Source organism: Lepidochelys olivacea, assembly GCF_965140295.1.
Source record: "Lepidochelys olivacea isolate rLepOli2 genome assembly, chromosome: 6".
Lineage (NCBI taxonomy): Eukaryota > Metazoa > Chordata > Testudines > Cheloniidae > Lepidochelys > Lepidochelys olivacea.
The window spans coordinates 38,151,719-38,176,062 of NC_140416.1; the positions used below are offsets into that span (position 1 = coordinate 38,151,719).

General features: G+C 40.5%; 1 protein-coding gene across 1 annotated transcript in view; it reads left to right on the forward strand.

Annotated features, from left to right (window-relative positions):
• DCDC1 (doublecortin domain containing 1) overlaps positions 1–24,344 on the forward strand; it is a 418,510-nt gene that overhangs the window by 26,999 nt on the left and 367,167 nt on the right. The window contains exons 2-3 of the mRNA XM_084631193.1: positions 15,082–15,209; positions 17,200–17,262. Of these exons, the coding sequence (XP_084487319.1) occupies positions 15,082–15,209; positions 17,200–17,262 (191 nt within the window). The remainder of the gene's footprint in view (positions 1–15,081; positions 15,210–17,199; positions 17,263–24,344) is intronic.

Here is a 24,344-nt window from a genome sequence, read left to right on the forward strand (position 1 = left end):
ATATGTTACTTTGTCTTTGTTAAAAAATTCTTATAACTATTTCACTGAGAAGCGCTAGCACTTCCATGTTTTGGAGTGGCACTTGAAATTTAGCAGGGGTGTTGCTCCAGTCATAGAGATGTCCCTTTTGCAGCCCCCATGAAAATCTCCTCGAATTTTACCAAGTTATAATCCCCTGAAAAAACACAGTTTGCATATAATCAGTAGAGGCTCATTAGAATTGGCTGCTAAATTCTGTGTAGATTCCATCTGCACTGAGTATGCTCCATCCCCATAGAGCTCTTACATGCAAACAGAGTGTGCATGAAGAATCTCAACAGAGTGCCTGAGCATGTCCTATCCCATGATTACAGGGCTGAGCAGGGCTTTCCCTACAGTTGCACCTTCCAGCTGCCAGGAACCACTGTGGCATGGGATACCTCAGCTAAGATCAGGGAAATTATCTTTCCTGTGCTCTCCATGCCTCCTGCTAGCACCCAAGCAACATGGAGGATATAGAGAGTGTACCCTGACTCAAATGTAAAGGGTTAAGAAGCAGACGGCGGACAAGGAAAGAGGCAGGAGCAGAAGGGAGATAACATAAGAGCAGAGAGAAAAGGAACAGCAGCTGGGGAGGTAGAGAGAGGAGCATAGTGGGGACAAGGGCAGCAGTGGGAGAGAGCGGGATAAAAGTAGAGATGGAGACAAGGACAAGAGCTGAGGAAGGGGAAGAAAGGAGCAGAGGAAGATAGAGTTGAGAGGAGGGGTTTAGGAGCACAGTGTGGAACAAGGTAGTGTCTGGGAGAGGTGATAGGAGCAGAAAGAGGTGGGGCTGCAGAGTACAAGCAGGGGGAATGGGCAAAAGCTACAAGAAAGGGATAGGTTTCAGAGTAACAGCCGTGTTAGTCTGTCTTTGCAAAAAGAAAAGGAGTACTTGTGGCACCTTAGAGACTAACCAATTTATTTGAGCATGAGCTTTCACCAGCAGGACAGTGGAGTGGGAGGGGGTATTGTTTCATGGTCTCTGTGTGTATATACTGTCTACTGCAGTTTCCACGGTATGCATCCGATGAAGTGAGCTGTAGCTCACGAAAGCTCATGCTCAAATAAATTGGTTAGTCTCTAAGGTGCCACAAGTACTCCTTTTCTTTTGGAAAGGGATAAGAATAAGGGCTGAGGACAGGAGGAGAACTGGAAGGATGAGGGGATAGAAACAGGGTGGGGGTAGGGACAGAAGGGTTTATAAACACTGCAATATGCTCCTCTTCAGAATCTGGAATTGAACCCAGGATTCCTGAGTCTCAGTGGTCCTCTGCCTGTCAGCAAATAGCTGTGATACCCACTGGCTAAGTATATGTCTTATTCATCTGTAGTGATTGGGCCACATAGAGCATAACAGCCCACTATTGGCACTACTTACTATGTTAGCTGAAAAAGTAGAGGTTCCAGTCCTGATGCTCACCCATGTGGCGGGGTCAGTGTAGTTCTACATAATGGAATTTCTGGGGGTTTTCAGTTTGCTATTTAAAATCTTAGAAAATTAATTACAAAAATCTGTGTTAAAAGAACTTTAAGATTGCAAAGTCAAGCACTCTAAAGGTAGAACATTTTAGGTTACTTGTGCAAGATTTCCCTTACCATAGTTAACTGGGCATCTCTTATTTACACACTGAAGTACAAAATGGTGAGAAAAGGACAGAATAGCTCATTACATATAAAACGTGTATATGAAAAAATTGGAAACATGTTGGGGGAAAATTGTTTGGTTTTTATGCTCCTGTTGTTACCACAGCAACAACGTTAAATAGTGTTTAGGCTGTCTCTGAGATAGAGAACAGCTTTTTCAAAGAAATATACCATACATATTTTTTGGTTTTAACATGTATTTTATAGTCTCACTTCTCTTATACCCAGGTTAAAAAAGAAAGAGCAAAAATGTGTATTTAATAAGTGCCCCTCTATAATACTTTATGGTCTATGCAAACACTTAAAGAATTATAACAAACAATCAAATCCTTATAAAAGACATATTAAAAAATCCAAATAAAATACTAAATACTTAGGGTGTGGAAGAGGTATGTTTTTTTTCTACAGGGGCTGCAAGTGTTGTATATTTTCAGTCTCTTTAACATTGGGATGTGATGACCTGAGGCAGATAATCAGGGAAAGTGAGTTCCACAATGAAGTAAGAAAGGACACAGCCGTGGGTAGGAGAATGGACATAAGGTGGAAGGGCAGTGTACATACCAATCTAATAGGTAATATTGGCGGTAGAATGTCTGTGCCCAATTGGGTAAAGAATGTGAGCGAAACCAAACGGCAAAAATTAAGATGTTTGTACACTAATGTGAGAAGCCTAGGTAATAAAATGGAGGAACTAGAGCTACTGGTGCAGGAAGTATCAGATATTATAGGGATAACAGAAACATGGTGGAATAGTAGTCATGACTGGAGTACGGGTATTGAAGGGTATGTGCTGTTTAGGAAAGACAGAAATAAAGGCAAAGGCGGTGGAGTAGCATTGTATATCAATGACTGTAAAGAAATAAGAAGTGATGGAATGGATAAGACAGAGTCTGTCTGGGCAAAAATCACATTGGGGAAGAACGCGACAAGAGTCAGCCCTGGGATAGTGCTTGGGGTGTGTTATAGACCACCGGGATCTGATGTGAATATGGATAGAGACCTCTTTAATGTTTTTAAAGAAGTAAATACTAATGGGAATTGTGTGATCATGGAAGACTTTAACTTCCCAGATATAGACTGGAGGACAAGTGCTAGTAATAATAATAGGGCTCAGATTTTCCTGTGTGCGATAGCTGATGGATTCCTTCAGCAAGTAGTTGCTGAACTGACAAGAGAGGATGCCATTTTAGATTTGGTTTTGGTGAACAGTGAGGACCTCATAGAAGAAATGATTGTAGGGGACAACCTTGGTTTGAGCGATCATGAGCTAATTCAGTTCAAACTAAATGGAAGGATAAACAAAAATAGATCCGTGACTAGGGCTTTTGATTTCAAAAAGGCTAACTTTAAAAAATTAAGGAATTTAGTTAGGGAAGTGGATTGGACTGAAAAACTCGTGGATCTAAAGGCAGAGGGGGCCTGGAATTACTTCAAGTCAAAGTTGCAGAAACTATCAGAAGCCTGCCTACCAAGAAAGGGGAAAAAATTCATAGGCAGGAGTTGTAGACCAAGCTGGATGAGCAAGCATCTCAGACAGTTGATTAAGAAAAAGCAGAAAGCCTACAAGGAGTGGAAAATGGGAGGGATTAGCAAGGAAAGCTACCTTATTGAGGTCAGAACATGTAGGGATAAAGTGAGAAAGGCCAAAAGCCATGTAGAGTTGGACCTTGCAAAGGGAATTAAAAGCAATAGTAAAAGATTCTATAGCCATATAAATAAGAAGAAAACAAAGAAAGAAGAAGTGGGACCGCTTAACACTGAGGATGGAGTGGAGGTAAAGAATAATCTAGGCATGGCCCAATATCTAAACAAATACTTTGCCTCAGTCTTTAACGAGGCTAATGAGGAGCTTAGGGATAATAGTAGGACGACAAATGGGAATGAGGATATGGAGGTAGATATTACCACATCTGAGGTAGAAGCCAAACTCGAACAGCTTAATGGGACTAAATTGGGGGCCCGGAAAATCTTCATCCAAGAATATTAAAGGAACTGGCACATGAAATTGCAAGCCCGTTAGCAAGAATTTTAATCAATCTGTAAACTCAGGGGTTGTACCGTATGACTGGAGAATTGCTAACATAGTTCCTATTTTTAAGAAAGGTAAAAAAAGTGATCCGGGTAACTACAGGCCTGTTAGTTTGACATCTGTAGTATGCAATGTCTTGGGAAAAAATTTGAAGGAGAAAGTAGTTAAGGACATTGAGGTCAATGGTAATTGGGACAAAATACAACGTGGCTTTACAAAACGTAGATCGTGTCAAACCAACCCGATCTCCTTCTTTGAGAAATTAATAGATTTTTTTAGACAAAGGGAACACAGTAGATCTAATTTACCTCGATTTCAGTAAGGCATTTGATACGGTTCCACATGGAGAATTATTAGCTAAATTGGAAAAGATGGGGGTCAATATGAAAATTGAAAGGTGGATAAGGAACTGGTTAAAGGGGAGACTACAGCGGGTCACACTGAAAGGTGAACTGTCAGACTGGAAGGAGGTTATGAGTGGAGTTCCTCAGGAATTGGTTTTGGGACCAAACTTATTTAATCTTTTTATTACTGACCTTGGCACAAAAAGTGGGAATGTGCTCATAAAGTTTGTGGATGACACAAAGCTGGGACGTATTGCCAATACAGAGAAGGACCGGGATATCGTACAGGAAGATCTGGATGACCTTGTAAACTGGAGTAATAGTAATAGGATGAAATTTAATAGTGAAAAGTGCAAGGTCATGCATTTAGGGATTAATAACGAGAATTTCTGTTATAAACTGGGGACGCATTACTTGGAAGTAACAGAGGAGGAGAAGGATCTCAGAGTATTGGTCAATCACAGGATGACTATGAGCCGCCAATGTGATATGGCCGTCAAAAAAGCTAATGCCGTCTTGGGATGCATCAGGCGAGATATTTCCTGTAGAGATAAGGAGGTGTTATTACCATTATACAAGGCACTGGTGAGACCTCATCTGGAATATTGTGTGCAGTTCTGGTCTCCGATGTTTAAGAAGGATGAATTCAAACTGGAACAGGTACAGAGAAGGGCTACTAGGATGATCCGAGGAATGGAAAACCTGTCTTATGAAAGGAGACTCAATGAAATTGGCTTGTTTAGCCTAAATAAAAGAAGGCTGAGAGGAGATACGATTGCTATCTGTAAATATATCAGAGGGATAAATACCATGGATGGAGAAGAATTATTTAAGCTCAGTACCAATGTGGACACAAGAACAAATGGATATAAACTGGCCATCAGGAAGTTTTGACTTGAAATTAGACGAAGGTTTCTAACCATCAGAGGAATGAAGTTCTGGAACAGCCTTCCAAGGGAAGCAGTGGGGGCAAAAGACATATCTGGCTTCAAGACAAAGCTTGATAAGTTTATGGAAGAGATGATATGATGGGATAGCCTAATTTTGGCAATTAATTGATCTTCGACTACTAGCTGTAGATATGCCCAATGGCCTGTGATGGGATGTTAGATGCGGTGGGATCTGAGTTACTACAGAGAATTCTTTCTTGGGTGTCTGGCTGGTAAGTCTTACCCACATGCTCAGGGTTTAGCTGATCGTCATATTTGGAGTCAGGAAGGAGTTTTTCCCCAGGGCAGATTGGCAGAGGCCCTGGGGGTTTTTTGCCTTCCTCTGCAGAGTGGGGCACGCGTCACTTGCTGGAGGATTCTCTGCACCTTGAAGTCTTTAAACCACGATTTGAGGACTTCAGTAGCTCAGATATAGGTTAGGGGTTTGTTACAGGAGTTGGTGGGTGAGATTCTGTGGCCTGCGTTGTGCAGGAGGTCAGACTAGATGATCATAATGGTCCCTTCTGACCTTAAAGACTAGGATTATATCATTCTATGAACCTCAAATTCCACACCTCAAACCTGGTCATTCATTCTATTATAGAGTCCCTGTAAGGTGGGTGAAGTGAGAATACAGACACCCTCTAGGTAGATACTCAAAGAGAAGGTTGTTAATACAGCAGATCCCTGCCCTTAACTCTGAAAACACCTAGCCGATAGGTCTAGCTTAAACATATTCACGAATGCACAACTACAAAATGGGGAATAACTGGTTAGGCAGTAGTACTGCTGAAAAGGATCTGGGGGATTTAGTTAAAGCTACGATTTAGTCACAGTATTTTTAGTAAAAGTCATAGACAGGTCATGGGCAATAAACAAAAATTCATGGCCTGTGACCTGTCCATGACTTATACTATAAATACCCCTGACTAAATCTTTGAGCGGCTGTTGCTGCAGGGGTCACCCCAGGAGGCCGCTGGTGTGGGGGCCACTGCTGCAGGGGTGCCCTGGGGGGCCACGACTGCGGAAGGGGGCCCACGGCCAGCAGCACCAGCTGTTGGGGGCTGCCAGAGCATTGGATGCTCTGTCTACCCCGGGGACCGCTGCCTGGAGCCACCGGAGCAGCAGTGGCTTTGGCTGCCCTGGGGAGCGCTGCTGGGAGCCGCCGGAGCAGCTGCTGTTCTGGGAACCTGCTTTATCATAGAATATCAGGGTTGGAAGGGACCTCAGGAGGTCACCTAGTCCAACCCCCTACTCAAAGCAGGACCAATCCCCAATTAAATCATCCCAGCCAGGGCTTTGTCAAGCTTGACCTTAAAAACTTCACCCAGGACCAGCTGCCAGCTCAAGCAGTGGGCGGTGCGGCTGGTTGCGGTGCCGCCCGAGAGGCTGGCCGCAGAGCTGCTCCAGTAGCGGCCTGTGTGACTGTCCCCGGGGCCACCTGAGCAGCTGCTCCCCGAGCTTGCTGCTTGGGCAGCCCTGTGGTCACCCACACTGGCCACTGCAGAAGTCACGGAGGTCAGGGAAAGTCACAGAATCCGTGACTCCTGCGACCTCTGTGACAGACACAAAGCTCTAGTTATAGTGGATCACAAATTCAATATGAGCCAACAATGTGATGCAGTTGCAAAAAAAAAAAAAAGGGTAATATCATTCAAGAGTGAATTAACAGGAGTTTTGTATATATGACACAAGAGGTAATTGTTCCAGTCTAATCCACACTGGTGAGGCCTCGGCTGGAGTACTGTGTCCAGTTCTGGGTGCTACACCTCAAGAAAGATGTGGACAAACTGGAGAGAGTCCAGAGGAGAGCAATAAAAATGGTAAAAAGCTTAGATAACCTGACCTAGGAGGAAACTGTTAAAACTAGGTGTGGTTAGTCTTGAGAAAAGAAGACTGAGGGGGGACCTGATAACAGTCTTCAAATACGTTGTAGGTTCTTATAAAGAGGATGGTGATCAATTGTTCTCCATGTTCCTTGAAGTAATCAGCTTAATCTGCAGCAAGGGAGATTTAGTTTAGATCATAGGAAAAAAATGTTCTCACTATAAGGATAGTTAAGTATTGGAATAGGTTTCCAAGGGAGTTTGTGGAATCTCTGCAATCGGAGGTTTTTGAGAACAGGTTAGAGCTGTCAGGGATGGTCTAGATATACTTGGTCCCGCCTCAGCTCAGAGGGATGGACTAGATGACTTCTTGAGGTCCCTTCCAGTTCTACATTCTGTGATTCTATTACTCTACATTACTTCTGCTTCCATTGAAATCAACAGCTGAAGCCCTACTGAGTCCAGCTGGTGCAGTATTAGACTCTGTAGACACAGGTAATATAAATATTGCAGGATGGACATCGGTATAAATGTGCTCAGTCCTGTGAACAAATGTTTTGTTGCATTCTTCACAGAATTTAAGTGACTACTATGAGGGATTTAAAATAATCAAGCCTCAGTCTCAGGAGAAAAAGGTAATCAAGAGGGCTGCCTACAAAAATTGTGCAACCAGTAAAAACATTTCCATACCAAGTCTGGCAATTGGGCATGGTTGAAAGTGACATCAAGGTTCTTAACCTGGCTCTTGACTTCTAAAGGTGCCACATTAGTAAGTGTAGTAGAAAAGAATGATTCCTCATGGTGACGAACATATTCACCAGCAACATTTCACTCTTCATTAGATTGAGAATGACATATCTCAAACGTATATACCCAGCATTATAATCCAACTAGTCCTCCAGGGTTGCAACAGTAATGAGGACATATTCAATTTGTGACCTGACCCATTTTAAAATTACAAAAGCATGTAATACAAACAATCTTATATTTTGATTTTTTTCTAAGGGCCAACAATACATAGACCAACAATATGCACTTCTGGGACAGTATGGAAGAGATCCCATTGATCCCCCTGAGTGCCAAGACTACAGTTGTGCCTGGACCTTATGTGGATTATGTAGGGGAGGGGGAAACTCCTTTCTCTCAGCCACTCCTGTACACATTCACATCATGCACACCCATGTAATGAACTGCTGTTAATCATGAGTAATTAATCATGAGTAATCTCTGAATTGTTAGCCATTACCTTTGAGCATCATGGAGGATGGGAAAGTTCCAGAGGAGAAAGTTGAGAAGGGCAAACATACTACCTGTCTTTAAAAAGGGGCACAAAGGGGATCCAGGGGAATATAGACCTGTCAGCTTTGCTTCGGTACCTAGAAAGATATTTGAATAAATTATTAAACAATTAATTTGTAAGCAGCTAGAGAATGATAGGGTGATAAGTAAGAGCCAACATGGATTTGTCAAGAAAAAATCATACCAAACTAACTCAATTTCCTTCTTTGACAGGGTTACTGGGAGGAGAGGTAGATACACTGGAGGGTAGGGATAGCATACAGAGGGCCCTAGACAAATTAGAGGATTGGATCAAAATAAATCTGATGAGGTTCAACAAGGACAAGTGCAGAGTCCTGCACTTAGGATGGAAGAATCCCATGCACCGCTACAGACTAGGGACCGAATGGCTAGGCAGCAGTTCTGCAGAAAAGGACCTAGGGGTTACAGTGGACGAGAAGCTGGATATGAGTCAACAGTGTGCCCTTTTTGCCAAGAAGGCCAATGGCATTTTGGGATGTATATGTAGGGGCATTGCCAGCAGATCGAGGGACGTGATTGTTCCCCTCTATTTGACATTGGTGAGGCCTCATCTGGGGTACTGTGTCCAGTTTTGGCCCCACACTACAAGAAGGATGTGTAAAAATTGGAAAGAGTCCAGCGGAGGGCAACAAAAATGACTAGGGGACTGGAACACATGACTTATGAGGAGAGACTAAGGGAACTGGGATTGTTTAGTCTGCGGAAGAGAAGAATGAGGGGTGATTTGATAGCTGCTTTCAACTACCTGAAAGGGGGTTCCAAAGAGGATGGATCTAGACTGTTCTCAGTGGTAGCAGATGACAGAACTAGGAGTAATGGTCTCAAGTTGCAGTGGGGGAGATTTAGGTTGGATATTAGGAAAAACTTTTTCACTAGGAGGGTGGTGAAACACTGGAATGCGTTACCTAGGGAGGTGGTGGAATCCCCTTCCTTAGAAGTTTTTAAGGTCAGGCTTGACAAAGCCCTGGCTGGGATGATTTAATTGGGGATTGATCCTGCTCTGGGCAGGGGGTTGGACTAGATGACCTCCTGAGGTCCCTTCCCACCCTGATATTCTATGATTCTATGATACTGACCTAGTGGATGGGGGAAACTGTAGACATATCTTGATTTTAGTATGGCTTTTGACACAGTCCCACATGACATTTGAGCTCCCCTCCAGCCCTACATTTCTGTTTCTATGAACATAATATCCTTTTTTCTTTTTCTTTACTTTTTTTTTTGTAATGGCAGAATAAAGAAAAGGATCCCTGTGACTAACTGGATGTTTATCCTGATGAACATAAAATGAATATTCAGTTTTTTGAAGATTCTAAATGTTATCTGAAGACTTGTATCAAAAAGAGGCATGTTTAATGTCATTTTGATTACTTGTTAGTGCAAACTGCAATGTAACATTTAAAGACAACAGAGGAATGAGTATGTTGTCTATGATGCTTATAAACATGATAGATCGACAGTATTTCACAGTTTACATTAACAGCAGCTTCAGGAGAAATGTAATTATCAAATGAATTATAGAAGTTTTGGTATTCAAATTATTCATTTTATTTTTAATTGGCTTTTTTCAAGATAATTGGGTATGTTCCCATGTGTTTGTGGGAAGGGGGCACTGGGCTAATTGGCTTTGATGCACTTATTTTCTTTGGAAGTATAGAATGAATTCTACTATACTTTTGTTTAACATTTGTTTTCTGTTGTAGTTTCTTCTTAAAAAAATAGTATTTTCTGGTATAAAGAACAGTTAAATCTACTTACTTTCCTCTGACCATTACCACTAAATATGTCTGATATCTCTACCTACTACCTGCCCATTACTATCTGAAAACACATTCCCAAAGTCCTTAGTCCTAGCTCAGGCAAAACTCCCATTGTATTCTATTCCAGTTTTGTTTGAGTTAGGACAGAATAAAAATTGCAAGACTAGTCACATAGCAGAGCTGTTTTCAAAAGGACAGTCCTCTAAGGAACATTCAGTGGTTGAAATGCATGTTTGAGAGACGTTATTTTGTTTCATTTTTAATCACAGAAGATAACTATGGATAAAATGAAAAAATGTAGATGATAAATAAATTAGTAATTGCAATTTGTATTTCTTGCCTTTTTTAGTATAGACTACAAGAGTAAACTGTTTTAACATAAAACTGTATTTCAGATACACAGTTTGTATACACTTCTGTGGATTATAGAATGGATTGGCTCTTCCTTATTATTGTTGTTTATTATGTGGATTACAGTAGTGCCTCTAGGTTGAGTCCCCATTGTGCTGGACACTGTATAGACGTATGCTGCAGACAGTCCTTTCTCCAAAGAACTAACATTCTATTTGTGAAAAGATGAAAAGGAAAGTAGTAATGAAAAGAAGAAACAAACAAAAGTGGGAAGGGGGGTGGGGGAGGAAGAGAGGACAGGGTAACAGCAATTCAAGTTTATTTTTTAATAGTCTAGCCTTGTACACAATTTGTAGGTATAGAGGTTTTGTTGTTGTTGTTTGTGAATGGAGACAAATGAGCAGATCAGTAGCAATAATCTTAGCGCATCACCTGCCTAGCCATTATAATTTGGCAGTATTCTGTAGAAGTGAATCTTGAGGGATTTGAAGAATAAGGTAGCAGCTTTATCAATCTTTTCGAGGAGGATGACCCATTCATACAGGACAGCATGGAAGAAAGCATGAAGGTTCTGTAGGTGAAATGGATCATCAATGCTGGCATTGATGAGGAAATCCAGGTAGCAGATGACAACACAGTGAGATAATAGAGTCAGTAAGTAGGGCAGGGCTAAACTGTGAAAGGCCCTGAAGATAAGGACAAGAATTTGAGGTAGCAGAGAAGGGAAGTTAATGGATTGATTCAAAGGGGGAAAAGATGTTATCAGAATAATGGATAAAGAAAACTATCTTAGCAGCTGCCTTTTAAATGAACTTGAGGGGGGTAAAGGTCACACTAGTCGAGCCCTGCAAATCCATGGATATCCACCATTTTTGCGGATTATGGATCAGAGACGGTTACAAATTTTGTATTTGTGCATGGGTCTGCAGCACACACAAACGGAATGGCTGTCACCCAGCCCTCAGGCGCCAGCCCAGCTCTCTGAATCATGCAGCAGCAGGCTGCGATATGTGGCAATAGCCCATTGGACATTCTGGGAGTTGTAGTCCCCAGCTTGCTCGGATGGAAGAGGTAAACTACAATTCCCAGAAGGGTAGATATACTCCTGTGCAGTGAGCCAAGCACCATTTTGAAAGAGGTGTACTTTAAACTAGCAGGTGGGAATGGCGGGTTCTGTGAGGAGAATAGATGTCACTGCTGTCTGTCCGGCTGGGTCTGTATGTTTTAGAGCCACTGCGGCTGTGTAAGGGTGTCTGATCCCCCCATTGGGAGGGTAGCACTGCATACAAAGGCCCAGGATTGTAGCCTCCCTGCCCACGGCAGGGAAGGAGGTATGGCAGGTGCGGAGCGGGTGGCAGGACAGGAGGTCTCTAAGGAGAAGTGGGGTGTGGCTGGGGGTCAGGGGCTTGGCACAGCCCTGCAATATCCACAGACAATTTTTGTGGATTGCGGATAGGATGCAGATGAAAATTTTGTATCTGTGAAGGACTCTACACACTAGTCAAGGCCAGAATTTAGGAGGTTACAATAATCAAGCTGTTGCATGATGAAGTGTAATGCACTGTTATAACTATTACTATAGAGAAATACAGTAGCATACAAATTAGCATTTTATGGTATAACTAACTTTTATTAAATACACTATATATGCAGGTTTCAGAGTAACAGCCGTGTTAGTCTGTATTCGCAAAAAGAAAAGGAGTACTTGTGGCACCTTAGAGACTAACCAATTTATTAGAGCATAAGCTTTCGTGAGCTACAGCTCACTTCATCGGATGCATATCGTGGAAACTGCCACGAAACTGGCAGTTTCCACGATATGCATCCGATGAAGTGAGCTGTAGCTCACGAAAGCTTATGCTCTAATAAATTGGTTAGTCTCTAAGGTGCCACAAGTACTCCTTTTCTTTTTACTATATATGCAGTAGATCTACATAGCAAAATGTCAGATATTCTGCATTAATGCAGGAGAAGTTTGTGTTTAAAGTAGGAGTTGTGAGAGCAATAGGTTGAACTGTGAAATCTTTCAGCACTTTTTAGATGTCAGTATATCAGGGCCTCAAGTTGTGCAAGTCCCACAACAGGACTGGACCCTTCAGAAGTTTTTCTACAAAGAGGTGACAAAGACAAGACTCATGCTCTGGGAGTCTGCCAAAAGTATTCCACAATCGCGCTCGCCGACTTTCTTTGTCCTCCGGACAGTCAAGTTTGGTGGGCAGTCAGATTTTCCTGCATCACAAACAAAGGACTAGAGCAGCCACACTTTGGGAGGGTGCTAGGAAGTCTGAGTTATGGGTGGACTCCGGCCAACATAATGCACTGTAGATGCTGGAGCTCCACGTTGGGACCCAGGATTCAACAGTTCCTAACCTGGGGTTACAAATGAGTGTAGACCATCAAGTCCTAGATTAACAAACCCCTGGTCTGCTAACTCAAGTTCTGCTAACCCTGAGTTTACATGGCAGTGTAGACATACCTCCAGAGGCCTAAAAGGGCTAGAAAGAGTGTCAAGGGCAGACCTGCTGGAACCAGCTGTTGGCCTGCTCTCTGACTAACACCCTGAAGCAGCCCACCTGCCCCACATTGACCTTTTAGTGAGGAAAAGAGTAACAACTTGTGTCACAGTCGGTTCAAGGATATATCTAACTAAAAACCCAGAAGCAAAGAATAAAGACTTCATGTTCCATTTTCTAGGAATCAGATTCTGCCACCATTGGCATTTTGTGCTGTGCCTTTCTATCTAGATACTCCCATTAATTCCAATGGGACTACTTACGGAGTACGATATTACTCCGCATGACATAGGGTAGCAGAATATGGCCCTGAGTGATGATAAACTATAGCTTAAAGAGCCCGATTTCAAAAATCCTTCCCAGGTGGTGATTTTTCTTTATTTAGCCTGTGTTTTTAGGGGTTCACACTGCAAACAAAGAAAACATTTGCAAATGCTGAAATTATTGCTATCCGCTTGGTAGTTAGTTTTTATACAACTATAGTGCTAAATCTGGCTTGCTTTAAAAACGTCAGTAGCCTCATTTGTAAAAGGGATTTTATAATTACTTGGATTAATTAATAAAGTTTACTTTAGCTTTCCCATTAGGTACTGTAGCTCACGAAAGCTTATGCTCAGATAAATTTGTTAGTCTCTAAGGCGCCACAAGTACTCCTTTTCTATTTAGCAAGTGTTTCCCAACAGATCTAGTTGGGTTTTGACTCCTGTTATAGACTTCTCTTTGGGAGACTATGATCGATATGAAAATACAGTGATTCAAAACAGCCTCTTTGAAACAAAGTATTATTTACGTAACCTCAGGCATGTACCAAACAGAGAGGAAAGGGTTAAAACAACAAAAGGTCTATACACATATTATCTTACCTAAACCTTAGTCTTTCCTTGTAAGCTTAAATAGGTCCCACTTGTCCCAGGTACTTCCAACATTGGAGCTGGGTGAGGCAGACTTCATCCCTGGAGTCTCTGCCTCAGTCTGACCCTCAGTCACTGTCTCCCCACTCTGAAATCAGCTTTTTTTATCCATCTCAAAGTTACTTTGTCTTCTGTGGGACTCCTGAACCTAGTCAATCCAGTTTAAGCATCTCACTAGGGAGGCCAGAGGTAGACTTCCAGCAGTGGATTTGTCCATTAAACACTGGCAATTGAGTCATAGTCATTGTCTCCCTTCCTGGGGATCTATAAAACCATCCAGGACTGAGTTAGCTCACAAAAGCTTATGCTCAAATAAATTTGTTAGTCTCTAAGGTGCCACAGATACTCCTTTTCTTTTTTGCGGATACAGACTAACACGGCTGCTACTCTGAAATATTTCCTTCTGTGTAAGAGACAGCATGATACTGCTCATGTAGACAGAGACACACTATATATATATATATATATATATTTTAAATATTGATATCTCCCACACTCTTCTGAAGACTAAAATAGGTAGAAATCTACATACAGCAGATGAGGATCTGCTCCACAGTTTCTGCATTCTGGAAATAAATAATTTAATATTTATTTGAAACATATACAAAAAGTTCTAATCCTGCAAAGACTTATATATGTGAGTAGTCTCACTGGTGCCAATGGGACTACTTACATGCTTTAAATTAAGCATGAGAGTAATTATTTGTGGGACTGGGGCCTTAATCTGTAAATGCCTGATTCTCAGAGTTGCCGAGCATCTATTGCTCCCATTGATTTAACAGGAGTTGTGGATACTCAGCACTTCTTGGGATCAAGACATAAACTTTTGACTCTGATATTTTGCATGGTTGAGCATGAGCAATTCATACCATACTCTAATTGCTTCCCCCTCTGTTAGCTTTATATATATATATATATATATATATATATATATATATGAAAGAAAGAATTTTTTAACACTTTAATCCTATACTTTGAAAAGTCTTGCATATAGCTTTCACAATAACATTTCATAATAAATGAAATAATATTCCTTCCAAATGAATTTCCGCAATAAACTGTTAGTAAGCTACAAAACCTCATATACAAGCCTTTACGATTTCTGGATAATTCCGCCAATCTAGCTCTATAGAGAAGACCTTTTTATCCCTCCCTCTCTCTCTCTCTCTTTAAGCCTCCATATTGCTATTGTTTCTCACCAGCTCCAAATTCTGTTCCCTAAGAATGTAAATACATAAAAAATACAATCTGTCTGCATCCAAACCGAACCTTACTATGTTCAGAAACCCAATACTGGCTTCAGTTAGACTACTCATGTGAAAAAGCACTACTGGATTGGGTTCAGGCTAATTAATCAGAGTCATCAGTCATAACTGTTAATAGAAGAAACCTCTGCATTAATTTTAATTACTGCCTTTGACATTTCTAAACAGGAAATGGCAAATGACAAAAGGCCAGTAAGTGCTCATGTACCTTGCAATCCAACTTTTGGGGCATCACAAAGAAATAATGAATTCTTAACTTCATCAACGTCTTCATGTCATAACAGTGTACAAACTACGGTAGTGAAGCAAAAAGAAAAGGAGGACTTGTGGCACCTTAGAGACTAACCAATTTATTAGAGCATAAGCTTTCGTGAGCTACAGCTCACTTCCTCAGATGCATATCGTGGAAACTGCAGCAGGCTTTATATATACACAGAGAATATGAAACAATACCTATTCCCACCCCACTGTCCTGCTGGTAATAGCTTATCTAAAGTGATTTCCAGCACAAATCCAGGTTTTCTCACCCTCCACCCCCCGACACAAATTCACTCTCCTGCTGGTGATAGCCCATCCAAAGTGACAACTCTTTACACAATGTGCATGACAATCAAGCTGGGCTATTTCCTGCATAAATCCAGGTTCTCACATCCCCCCACCCCCATACACACACAAACTCACTCTCCTGCTGGTAATAGCTCATCCAAACTGACCACTCTTCAAGTTAAAATCCAAGTTAAACCAGAACATCTGGGGGGGGGGGGGTAGGAAAAAACAAGAGGAAACAGGCTACCTTGCATAATGACTTAGCCACTCCAAGTCTCTATTTAAGCCTAAATTAATAGTATCCAATTTGCAAATGAATTCCAATTCAGCAGTTTCTCGCTGGAGTCTGGATTTGAAGTTTTTTTGTTTTAAGATAGCGACCTTCATGTCTGTGATCGCGTGACCAGAGAGATTGAAGTGTTCTCCGACTGGTTTATGAATGTTACAATTCTTGACATCTGATTTGTGTCCATTTATTCTTTTACGTAGAGACTGTCCAGTTTGACCAATGTACATGGCAGAGGGGCATTGCTGGCACATGATGGCATATATCACATTGGTGGATGTGCAGGTGGAAAATAACAGAACGCCACTAGCCGTCACCTTCAGCCCCCAACTAAAACCCCTCCAACGCATTATTAAGGATCTACAACCTATCCTAAAGGATGACCCAACACTCTCACAAATCTTGGGAGACAGGCCAGTCCTTGCCTACAGACAGCCCCGCAACCTGAAGCAAATACTCACCAACAACCACATACCACACAACAGAACCACTAACCCAGGAACTTATCCTTGCAACAAAGCCCGTTGCCAACTGTGCCCACATATCTATTCAGGGGACACCATCACAGGGCCTAATAACATCAGCCACACTATCAGAGGCTCGTTCACCTGCACATCCACCAATGTGATATATGCCATCATGTGCCAGCAATGCCCCTCTGCCATGTACATTGGTCAAACTGGACAGTCTCTACGTAAAAGAATAAATGGACACAAATCAGATGTCAAGAATTGTAACATTCATAAACCAGTCGGAGAACACTTCAATCTCTCTGGTCACGCGATCACAGACATGAAGGTCGCTATCTTAAAACAAAAAAACTTCAAATCCAGACTCCAGCGAGAAACTGCTGAATTGGAATTCATTTGCAAATTGGATACTATTAATTTAGGCTTAAATAGAGACTTGGAGTGGCTAAGTCATTATGCAAGGTAGCCTGTTTCCTCTTGTTTTTTCCTACCCCCCCCCCCCAGATGTTCTGGTTTAACTTGGATTTTAACTTGAAGAGTGGTCAGTTTGGATGAGCTATTACCAGCAGGAGAGTGAGTTTGTGTGTGTATGGGGGTGGGGGGATGTGAGAACCTGGATTTATGCAGGAAATAGCCCAGCTTGATTGTCATGCACATTGTGTAAAGAGTTGTCACTTTGGATGGGCTATCACCAGCAGGAGAGTGAATTTGTGTGGGGGGGTGGAGGGTGAGAAAACCTGGATTTGTGCTGGAAATCACTTTAGATAAGCTATTACCAGCAGGACAGTGGGGTGGGAATAGGTATTGTTTCATATTCTCTGTGTATATATAAAGCCTGCTGCAGTTTCCACGATATGCATCTGAGGAAGTGAGCTGTAGCTCACGAAAGCTTATGCTCTAATAAATTGGTTAGTCTCTAAGGTGCCACAAGTCCTCCTTTTCTTTTTGCGAATACAGACTAACACGGCTGCTACTCTGAAACCTGGTAGTGAAGCAGTTTGTGAATAAAGTCATCACATCTTCTTCCCACTTATATCATTTGCCAAGGTAAGATTTTTAATTTGGTATTTTGTGATATGTTGCAAAGAATATAATTGAGCAAAATAACTTTATTAGCAACAGTTTAAAGCTGAAAATAGAGGTAATTTTAAAATATAATTTCATGGTTGCACAGTAACATTTACTGTTAGTTTCTTTTAATCAATCTGAAAAGTGCCTCAGAACATTGCAGATATGCAGCAATGTTTTAGCTATAGCTCACTCTGAGCTATCTAAATTTGAGTTTATCTAGATTTTTAATCATCTCAAAATTAGTGATTTGTGGCATTGAAGCCTTAAAAACAAAGGCCTCCTCTTCTTCAGATTTTCAAATTTTTTCATTTGGTTAGATATTAGTCCTTCTCCTGGAATTCCCCAGCCATGCGGGGAACAGGAATGCCAAGCCAGGACCCTAGTAGTCAATTTAAGTAATTATAGCAATACAAATTATGTAAATATACAAACATGATTAAAGATACAAGATGTTGCACATGTATATTTAAGGGGCAAATCCTTATGTGTCATACAAGCCATGCAAAGGCATAAGATGGCATAAGGCACCACCCTTACTTCCCTATTTGGGCTACCCATCCTGTGGGTAGCTGCAGGGGGATGGGGCCACTGTATCCTTGGTTCTGCCTCCCCCATCATGCAGCAAGTGTACCTGTAACAGGTTTAAATCTGGTGCAGTTTATTTTTCCCCTTAATAAAAGGGAAAATTGGGAGATTGGAGCTCTTGGAATCACAATCAACTTTGTGGTCCACTCCTGATGCCCTATCCCTCAAGCAGAATGGAGCCCTTCTCCTACACACCTTAGGAAATCAAAGAAAGTCCTCTTCTACAAGCTTTAGGAGCTCTGCAACTTACCTTACAAGATGCATAGTGAATGAAGCAAGTATTCATGTACTCATTAACTAATGGGTTTGTGCATTTACTGTAAGTACACATTTTTGTTTCTTGGAAGATTATTTAATTGTAAGAAAGTTTATCCTTGGCTCACTAACAAACAAAGTTTTATGCTTCTTTCTAAGCTCCTACTGTTTTGCAGAGAACAGAGGTTGGAGACAATATGCTGTATTTTAACAAGATGTGAACAAAACTTGATAATTTTAACACAGTACACCTGGCATAGGGCTAATCCTACAACAGAAGTAAGCATTTTTTATTAAAACAAACATATTAATTATCTGATAGTTTATACTAGGGCTATTGATTAATCGCAGTTAACTCAAGCAATAACTCAAACAAATGAATTGCAGGTACAAAAAATTAATTGCAATTAATCGCAGTTTTAATCGCACTGTCAAACAAAAGAATACCAATTGAAATTTCTTTAATATTTTGGATGTTTTTCTACATTTTCATATATAATGTATTCTGTGTTGTAACTGAAATGAAAGTGTATATTATTTTTGATTACAAATATTTGCACTGTAAAAATGATAAACAAAAGAAATAGTATTTTTCAGTGCACCTCATACAAGTACTATAGTGCAATCTTTGTCATGAAAGTGCAACTTACAAATGTAGATTTATTTTTGTTACATAACTGCACTCAAAAACAAAACAATGTAAAACTTCAGAGCCTACAAGTCTACTCAGTCCTACTTCTTGTACAGCCAATCGCTCAGACAAACAAGTTTGTTTACATTTGCAAGAGATAATGCTGTCCACTTCTTGTTTACAATGTCACCTGAAAGTGAGAACAGGTATTTGCATGGCACTTTTGTAGCTGGCATTGCAAGGTATTTACATGCCAGATATGCTAAACATTCATATGCCCCTTCATCCTTCGGCCACCATTCCAGTGGACATGCTTCCATGCTGATGACGCTCATTAAAAAAAATAATGCATTAATTAAATTTGTGACTGAACTCCTTGGGGGGCAATGGTATGTCCCCTGCTCTGTATTACCCGCATTTTGCCATATATTTCATGTTATAGCAGCCTCAGATGATGACCCCCCACATGTTGTTCATTTTAAGAACACTTTCGCTGCAGATTTGACAAAACGCAAAGAAGGTACCAATGTGAGATTTCTAAAGATAGCTACAACACTCAACCCAAGGTTTAAGAATCTGAAGTGCCTTCCAAAATCTGAGAGGGATGAGCAGTGGAGCATGCTTTCAGAAGTCTTAAATGAGCAACACTCGGATGCAGAAACTACAGAACTATTAGAATTCTTTGAGAGGGTCAACAACCAAGTGGACCAAGGGGATCCAGTGGATATAGTGTACTTAGATTTCCAGAAAGCCTTTGACAAGGTCCCTCACCAAAGTTACGTAAATTAAGTTGTCATGGGATAAGAGGGAAGATCCTTTCATGGATTGAGAAATAGTTAAAAGACAGGGAACAAAGGGTAGGAATAAATAGTAAATTTTCAGAATGGAGAGGGGTAACTAGTGGTGTTCCCCAATGATCAGTCTCGGACCAATCCTATTCTACTTATTCATAAATGATCTGGAGAAAGGGGTAAACAGTGAGGTGGCAAAGTTTGCAGATGATACTAAACTGCTCAAGATAGTTAAAACCAAAGCAGACTGTGAAGAACTTTAAAAAGATCTCACAAAACTAAGTGATTGGGCAACAAAATGGCAAATGAAATTTAATGTGGATAAATGTAAAGTAATGCACATTGGAAAAAATAACCCCAACTATACATACAATATAATGGGGGCTAATTTAGCTACAACTAATCAGACTCAAATTTCTTTGAGTCATTGTGGATAGTTCTCTGAAGATGTCCACGCAGTGTGCAGCGGCAGTCAAAAAAGCAAACGGGATGTTAGGAATCAGTAAAAAAGTGATAGAGAATAAGATGGAGACTATCTTATTGCCCTTATATAAATCCATGGTATGCCCACATCTTGAATACTGCGTACAGATGTGGTCCCCTCATCTCAAAAAATATATACTGGCATTAGAAAAGGTTCAGAAAAGGGCAACTAAAATGATTGGGGGTTTGGAACAGGTCTCATATGAGGAGAGATCAAAGAGGCTCAGATTTTTTAGCTTGGAAAAGAGGAGACTAAGGGGGTGATATGATAGAGGTATATAAAATCATGAGTGGTGTGGAGAAAGTGAATAAGGAAAAGTTATTTACTGGTTCCCATAATATAGGAACTAGGGGCCAACAAATGAAATTAATGGGCAGCAGGTTTAAAACAAATAAAAGGAAGTTCTTCACTCAGCGCACAGTCAACCTGTGGAACTCCTTGCCTGAGGAGGTTTTGAAGGCTAGGACTATAACAGGGTTTAAAAGAGAACTGGATAAATTCATAAATTAAGTCCATTAATGGCTGTTAGCCACGATGGGTAAGGAATGGTGTCCCTAGCCTCTGTTTGTCAGAGGGTGGAGATGGATGGCTGGAGAGAGATCACTTGATCATTACCTGTTAGGTTCACTCCTTCTGGGGCACCTGGTATTGGCCACTGTCGGTAGACAGGATACTGGGCTGGATGGACCTTTGGTCTGACCCAGTATGGCCATTCTTATGTTCTTATGCGACGCCGGTTACAACAGTGCCATGCGAATGCCTGTTCTCACTTTCAGGTGATATTGTAAACAAGAAGCGGGCAGTATTATCTCCTGCAAAAGTAAACAAACTTGTTTGTCTGAGTGATTGGCTGAACAAGAAGTAGGACTGAGTGGACTTGCAGCCTCTAAAATTTTACATTTTTTTAATGCAATCTTTTTGTACATAATTCTACATTTGGAAGTTCAACTTCCATGATAAAGAGATTGCATTACAGTACTTGTATGAGGTGAATTTAAAAATACTATTTCTTTTGTTTTTTACAGTGCAAATATTTGTAATCAAAAATAAATATAAAGTAAGCACGGTACACTTTGTATTCTGTGTTGTAATTGAAATCAGTATATTTGAAAATGTAGAAAGCATCCAAAAATGTTTATATAAATGCTATTCTATTATTGTTTAACAGTGCAATTAATCTCAATTAATTTTTTTAATCACTTGGACAGCCCTAGTTTATACACTTATCACGATATTGTCTCAGTGCTTCAGGAGAGGAACAGGTGATACGATACACTTAAGTCACTTAGCCCAGTTAGTGGTTCCTACATTGTTTCCTGTTGTTTTATTTCCAAAGAGTTTATAATCTAACTAGGTAAAAAACAAAGTTTTGAGGAAATGGTTGTAACATAAAAGCATTGATTGCCTTTGAATTGGGGGGTTATGTTTGGCATCTCTCTTTGAATATCCATAGTTTAATTTTTAAATAAAATTTGTGTTTACATTACATTGTAAGCAAAATAAACTTCCCCCCTACTTGCTTATTTTAAACCCCTGCCCCTTGTTCTCTCCTACTTGTTTCTATAAGATGCTCTCCACTGTGGAGCCCATTCCTCACAATGTACCCCATGCCAGTAGTACCTTTTTCTTTCTTCTTACCACGTCTCTAGTGTAGCTAAAGTATGGCTTGATTTATATTCATAGTTGCCTACATAACCAACACTGAAAACTTAAATTTGGACCATGGGTGGCCTACATGCAGCAGCTCTTGCAAATAAGCTAAAAGGAAAGCCTCCTCTACCTGGCTGATTTAGTAACAGCTGTGCTGATCCTATTTTGTTAGAGATGGTTCTTATTGCATTCCTTCCTCTGTCTCAAATATGGGGAGTCTTTCGTTTGGACTGGGAGGGAAAAGAAAATCCTGGGGCCCCTTTATAATTTGTGTCGTAACTTTCTTGTTCATTGAAATTGGACATAGTGTTATCACAACAGTATTATGATGATGTCAGTGCAAACCTCTTGCAGAAAAAATGTCAGACCAAAATAGAATGAAATAATGGGAGTACAATCAATGGAGAGTACATTACAGTATCAACTCAAAATGATAAAGGTATAAATCCACTAGGATGGCATGGTCTGTCAATACAAAGTTATACTAATGCAGTTATTTGCAGTAGACAATTAGGTGGCAAAACAAAATAATATCAGTGCAAGTCTATATAAACATGTATATGATGCCTGGAGGAAGATAGGTTAGCAATGTGAACTTCCGTTATAGCTAAGTCTCAATACTTTCATTATTTAAATGTTTTATGCGGATAAATATTTAGAGAGATATAAACTAGCTTGGCATCTAGATTGTACTAGTTGCAGTTAGTCCAACAAGAAGTTTAACTACTATTAAAATAGTAATAAGATATAGTTTAGCTTAAAATACAATTAATATTAAAATAAATCACTATATCTCTTGAGCAAGGTTTTAAGTGCTCCAAAAATATAAAGCAAGAAATATACGCTTGTCAAATATACAGTATAAATAAATAATTTAGGTGAAAATGGATGACTAGATATAACAAAAAGACGACCAAATAATGAAGGGCTAAAGAGTGGTTGTTACATTTGATGTACTTCATTGTATATTGTAAGTAATTGCTATCCATAAAAATTCTGTGGCTTCTGTATAAGAAAAAGGAGACAATTTGACAGGCAACACTGGTACTAAGCGACAGCAAGTACAAATCCTTGGCAACTGTCATTACCCTGCTGTTGAATTCACATCCAAAACTGTGTGATAACTTCAACCTGCATACTTGTTATTGAACCAGGGTCTGTCAAAGTAGCCACATTTTCCACTTATGAATAGGATTGTTAGCCTCATGTAGATTTAGGTCTTAGAAAACTCAAAACTGTGTAGAATGCTTTCTTTTACTTAAAAGAATACTATTGTTTTGTGCTTAAATAATAAAAATATGTTGAAGTGTATCCTGGTTAAATTTTCATGGATAGTTTGAAAAATCTCTTTGAAAAATTTACAGTAAAATAAAACTTCTATGTTGTATCTAAATTAATTTAAAGTGTATGAATTAGATTAGAATAATTTCCTTTTATAATAACTACAAACCTCTCTCTAAAAACTTCCTCAATATAATCACACAAAGAGGCAATTCTAGAACTGCTAGTAAATATGCAATAAAAATTTTAGGCCTCAATACACATAGGGTTTGGGATTCTTTTGTTTCTTTCATTTAAGCATCTTCAGTGTGTCCTATTGCTTTAATTCTTGGCCACTTTTTTTCTCAATATTAAACCCAACAGTAGGAGCCCTACACAAGCATGTTTCCTTGTGCCACAAACATGGGATGACAACCTTTTGGCTCGATTTAACATGGATCTGAACAGGAATTTTGCCTTAATAAGGAGTGAAGAATCATACATTTTACCATGACACTGAATGTCATTTCACAGATCACATGACAAAGTCTCTGAAAAAAATAGTGTAGTTTTTCCAGGAGTTAACATGATGTGGTCAGACATGCTTCAGCGCAGGATCTGGTGGGGAGCCCTGAGCCCCTCCAGGGTGGACAAGGCAAGGAGGTATGTGAATAGGGAGGTGGCCAAATTCCTTTGGACAATAGGAAGGATAGTAATTTCACATCTTAGCATAGTATATGGGGCAGCAGAGTTGTTTCGGGAGGATGGGGTTCACCTGTCTGACTTAGGTGCCATCATTTTTTTACCAACTGATATAAAAGATGGCATTAGGAGATGTCTGGAAACCTGACTGGGTGTGGGGAGGAGACAGCCAAGCTAATTGCTGATGCCTCCTTGTGGCAGATGTCCAGTGCAGGTACTCCGTAGGGAAAGTATACAGTGACTGGATAAATGGCTTGGAAAAGGACTTAAAAAGAGGTGTTCGTTAAAGGAGCGAATGGGGGGCAGTTGGGCACTCCTATGATTGGTATGGCAGGGAGCCAACCCCCCATTCTTATAGCCCACCTTAAGCCTCCTAAAAGGCAGGGGTGGAGGGTGAGTTCCTGGCAATGGATTTACTGGAGGCTCTGGGAGGCAAAAAGAGGGGGAGCTGGTGGCAGCCCCTCACCACGGGTATGGAAAAAGAGGGGGAACTGGTAAAAGCCCCCCAGGTTACTATGGAATAAACATGGGGGTTACCTGCACTGTACACTTATCTACCGGGTAGTCCCAGACATCTAATAATATAAGTTGCAGCCTGATTAAACCATGTCAAATGTCTCCTGTCCTTCTTTCGGCATATCCAGACAATGAACCCAAACTATAGGAGCACTATACAAGCATGTTTCCTTGTGCCACAAAC